Source organism: Clupea harengus, chromosome 24 (assembly GCF_900700415.2).
Source record: "Clupea harengus chromosome 24, Ch_v2.0.2, whole genome shotgun sequence".
Classification (NCBI taxonomy): Eukaryota; Metazoa; Chordata; class Actinopteri; order Clupeiformes; family Clupeidae; genus Clupea; species Clupea harengus.
The window spans coordinates 13,128,085-13,133,084 of record NC_045175.1 but is presented as its reverse complement, the minus strand read 5'-3'; the positions used below and the strand labels follow the sequence as shown (position 1 = coordinate 13,133,084).

The following is a 5,000-nucleotide window of genomic DNA, read 5'->3' as shown; positions in this document are numbered from 1 at the left end:
GTTTGAATCGCGATTAATCGCATGATTTCCCTGATTTTATCACGATTAATCGCATTTGTATACGCAAAATCCAATAATGAATTCAAAAGTAGTGTATAGCGCACTTTTATTTTAAATGTTCTGCCATATGAACGAAAGTGCCATAACATTTGTTGTGCAAACACTTTTAACATCAGCATTTTAATACAGTAGCAGTTAAATAAAATATTCAGAGTAAATCTCAACTTAAACAATGTTATCAAAGCAAATACAAAATACACTGCCAGGGCATTAATGTTATCCTGTTCGTTATGAAAAAGATAAAAACTGTCCACAAAATAATGAGTTAATGCGCGATAAACTAATTGTTGGCGTTAAATAATTGATGAGTTAACGCGATAATAACGCGTTAACTTGCCCAGCCCTAGTTTTTTTAATGAAGCAACTAAAGATGAAGACATTGAGTTAACTGGAGCATAGCTGTAATTTCATGTTATATATGGACATTGTTATGGTTTGCAGATCCTCCAAAGAACACAAGAATCGAGTCTGATCCATCTGGTGAAATGATTGAGGGAAGCACAGTGACTCTGACCTGCATGAGTGAAGCTGACCCACCAGTACACACATACACCTGGATCAAGAAGAGTGGAGCTGTAGAACTGAAGTCAGGAAAGGAGAAGACACTCATCTTCAACAAGATCCGTTCTGAGGACCGTGGAGAGTATCTCTGTCAAGCAGCCAACAGGATTGGTCAACAGGACTCTCCTGCTGTGTCTCTCCAAGTGATATGTTAGTATAAAAACGCACATAAAATGTACAAGTTTGTTGATTTGGGGTAATTTGAAGTTGATGATTACTTATGTTACTTTTTCCCATTTAGATACTCTAAAGAACACAACAGTCCTCACTAGACCTTCAGGTGTGATAACCAAGGGCAGTTCAGTGAATCTGACCTGCAGCAGTGATGCCAACCCACCAGTGGAGATCTACACCTGGTTTAAGGTGGGTGAGTCCACTCCAGTAGGATCAGGACAACAGTACAGCATCACTAACATCAGATCTGAGGATGGAGGACAGTACTACTGTGAGGCCAGGAATAAATATGGAGCTGGGAACTCATCTACTGTCTCAGTCATAGTTGAAGGTATCAGTGCATCTCCTTGTTTCTCCAATGATGATTTAACTTGTGATTGTCCTCCTCCTGTGCTTCATGTCTAATTGGTTCCTTTTAGGAGATCAATCCTCTGTATTGATTCCTGTGGTGGCAGTCTCTGTCTGTGGACTTGTGTGTCTGCTGTGTGCTTTTGTTGGGGTGAAGTGAGTGAATATGACACGGATCCTCTGGCTTAAAGAAATCATTCTTGCATATTTTACTCATTTTTGTTTTAATGTACATATGTTTCTTATAGTATGTTTTTAATGTCTTCTTTCACAGGAAAATGAGAAGGAGAAAGAAACCAGATGATCAGGTACTGCACCTTTTTCTCCAGTGTGAGGTGTCATCCATCTTGCTTCACCATCTAACTCAGGCTGTATCCGTCTTCTCAGGACCATCAGCGTTTCAGTATCAAACTCCAGAGCAGAGGAGGAGCAGAGGATGATGTTCAGTACTCCACCAACCAGCCCCACGGCTCCAGAGAGACTGCAGGAAGAGCAGAGGATGTTCCTCAGTACTCCACCATCCAGCCCCACGGCTCCAGAGAGACTGCAGGAGGAGCAGAGGATGATGTTCAGTACTCCACCAACCAGCCCCATGGCTCCAGAGAGACTGCAGGAGATCAGGGGGACAGCAAGAAACAGGTGAGTTGTCCATGTCTTAATGTATAAAATGGTAGTGTATATGATAGGTGAATCTTTTCCTTACTGTAATCACCTCAGCTGGATCAGAATGATGTTCAGTACTCCACCATCCAGCCCCAGCGCTCCAGAGAGACTGCAGGAGGAGCAGAGGATGATGTTCAGTACTCCACCATCCAGCCCCATGGCTCCAGAGAGACTGCAGGAGCTCAGGGGGACGATGTCCAGTACGCCAGCATCCAGTTCCAAAAGGCCGGTGCAGCACACGGGTGGGTCTATGACCTTCAAAGACTAGAAACAACATAATCACTTTTTTATGTTGGTATTTTTGTATGTTCTTTTGGTTTGTAACTGCTCCATTATGCATTAAAGTTCCCTACATAATTGAATGCTATATTGGGGGAAAGGGCTCTGCAGGTCTTTATATCTGTTCAGTTACTGAGTCTGGAAACAGTCTTGTCCAGACCGCTCTTAGTGAAGTCTGGAGACAGTAAACTACAGATCAACTCCACACAACACATCCTGTCCAGATCTCATAATTGTGAGATTTTAAGTAATACATATCTTTTATTTTGTGAATGTAACATGATTTAGTACTGAGCTCTAGGTCACTGTGCTGATGTGTTCCTGCAGTTCTCCTGACCAACCAGAGGGGGAGCTCTCTGTGATCTACAGCAGTGTGGAGACTAGAGCCTAGGGGAGCTCATCTAACCCAGCTGGTGGTCTGGGGGAAGAGGAGAGCATCACCAATTCTGCACATTCTAGACGAGCTTGATATAGGAGTCCAGTCTTAAAGCGTGTTCGTATTGTGTATTGTATTACTATTTCAATATTTCTAATTTTGCTTTAGGAGTACATTTTACTAAATAGACGCTCTCTGCTCTATGCTCTCCGCTCTCTCAGTGTATAATCATGACATATAGGAACCATGTAGGAGTCCAGTTTTAAAGAGTGTTTGTATTACCTTTTAAAGAGTTGTTGTATTAATATTTCTAATTTTGCTTAATTTTTATAGATAATTGTTTTTCCAGTATTTGATAAATAAAATGAATTACACTGTTTGCTTTTCTGTGTTGTATTTTTCTCATTTTCCATTTCCACACAGTACAAATGATTGTCATGTGATGTCCCTAGAATCCATGATCATCAACTCACTGCACAAAGCAGAAGACAAATTCATTCAAGACATGCACACAAACCCACTCCCCCACACACTAACAGATGTATGTGTGTGTGTGTGTGTGTGTGTGTGTGTCTGTGTGTGTGTGTGTGTGTGTGTGTGTGTGTGTGTGTGTGTGTGTGTGTGTGTGTGTGTGTGTGTGTGTGTGTGTGTGTGTCTGTCTGTTTGTGAGCTTGTCTGTGTGTGTGTGTGTTTCACCCTGTATGGTGGTCAGAACTTCATCATGAAGCACCATAATGCTCTACTCTCACCTAGTGGACGAAGTTAGAAAGTGCACCTGGGTAATATGATTCATATGTACATTGCAATGAGTAATGTGTATGTCTTTCTCTCTCTTGCTCCCTCTCTCTCTGTCTCTCTATCTATGTATTTATCTCTCTATCTCCCTCTCTCTCTGTCTCTCTATCTATGCATTTTTCTCTCTATCTCCCTCTCTCTCTGTCTGTCTATCTATGTATTTATCTCTCTATCTCCCTCTCTCTCTGTCTCTCTATCTATGTATTTATCTCTCTATCTCCCTCTCTCTCTGTCTCTCTATCTATGTATTTATCTCTCTCTCTTTCTCTCTCTCTATCTCTGTCACAGCTCCTTCCATAGCTCGCTCTTTGTGCTAGATTGTGTGTTTGTGTGTGTGAGAGAGTGTCTGTGTGTGTGTGTGGGTGTGTGTGTATATGTGTGAGTGTGTGTGTGTGTGGGTGTGTGTGTGTGTGTGTGTGTGTGTGTGTGTGTGTGCGTGTGCGTGTGTGCGTGTGTGCGTGTGTGTGCGTGTGCGTGTGCGTGTGCGTGTGCGTGTGCGTGTGTGTGTGCGTGTGTGTGTGTGTGCGTGTGTGTGGGATTTGTTTTACTATACTGACCGCTGGGCTGACATCCAACCTGTCGCAGTTTACCAGAACCTGAACCCCAACGCCGCCCAACCTGATGCAGTTTACCAGAGCCTGAACCCCAACACCACCCAACCTGATGCAGTTTACCAGAGCCTGAACCCCAACACCACCCAACCTGATGCACTTTATCAGAGCCTGAAAAACTAGATACATGAGTTGCCATAAAACCTTTCAGTGTGAATCTGTTTTCTCTATGAAAACTATTGTGTGGTGAATGGCATCTCATAGAGTAGAAATATTGGTCCAGTATTTTGCTTTCATTGTTCATTTTGCCTCGTATGATTATTATACAACTAATATAAGTGATGTTAAATGGTTTAACATGTCTGAGTACTACATGCATTTGCTTGACGTTTGCAAGGATATAGCTGTTGTATTCTGACAAAGGACAGAGGTTCTTATTTCATCTCATTCAAACATTTATAATATAAATGTTTACCTCTTTTTTATACCACAGTATGCAGTGTTTTCAACATTCATATGAAACCCAAAAGTATAAGAGATGTTTTATTCCTGAACAGTTCTAGGAGAGGGTGCTGGTTTGTATGGGTCCCATGTGTCCCAGTATGTGCTTGAATTAAAACTTAAGAATTTCTAAGTCTATTTTAAATTATGCTAATGAATCGTAAATCCACTACCAAATCTTAATGTGACTTTATTTGTATTACAATACGGTGAGCACATTTAAACACAGTGAGTGAAAAGTCCATCAGGGGTAAACAGGGCCTTTAGTCTCTTCAGTTCATTTGTTGGCTTAGGATGGGGGAGGAGTTGCCTGTGCAGACATATAATGTGATTCTAATTGTGTCATTATACTTCACATCCAGCAGAGGGCACTCTTGACTCTGCAGGTCAGTGGAGGCTCTGTTATGTTCCCTTGTGTTACTCCTCAGAGGGCTAAGGTCTTGCATGCATGGACTTCTCTGCACAAGACGTCATTTAAGGGAGACTGTATACCATGAATTTGCAGTTTAACACAAAAAAGTAATTTTTCTGAAGCTTTTTTCTTAAACCATAACCCCCATTTGCTTAAGAATAAACTAGCCATTTCATGATTTCAAAGAAATCACAATTCTACATTTACAATATAATGTGACAGGCATTTTGTGTAGGCATTCATAAGTTTGTGTTTGGTCTAATTTACTGATTGTTGCCAT

The 5,000-nt window shown here is 41.4% G+C and overlaps 1 protein-coding gene across 3 annotated transcripts in view; it reads left to right on the top strand.

Moving 5' to 3' along the window:
• The window catches only part of LOC116219066 (B-cell receptor CD22-like), an 11,786-nt gene that overhangs the window by 473 nt on the left and 6,313 nt on the right, over window positions 1–5,000 (top strand). The window contains exons 2-4 of one of the 3 annotated variants that reach the window (XR_006151614.1): window positions 502–771; window positions 863–1,299; window positions 1,418–1,452. The exons of 1 other annotated variant lie outside the window; for it this stretch is intronic. Coding sequence is in view for 1 of the 2 variants with exons in the window: in XM_042703603.1 (XP_042559537.1) it covers window positions 502–771; window positions 863–1,200 (608 nt within the window). In the remaining variant the exon portion in view is untranslated. Of the gene's footprint in view, window positions 1–501; window positions 772–862; window positions 1,301–1,417; window positions 1,453–5,000 lie in introns of those variants that run through there. One more of the 3 variants, XM_042703603.1, reaches the window with a different exon arrangement.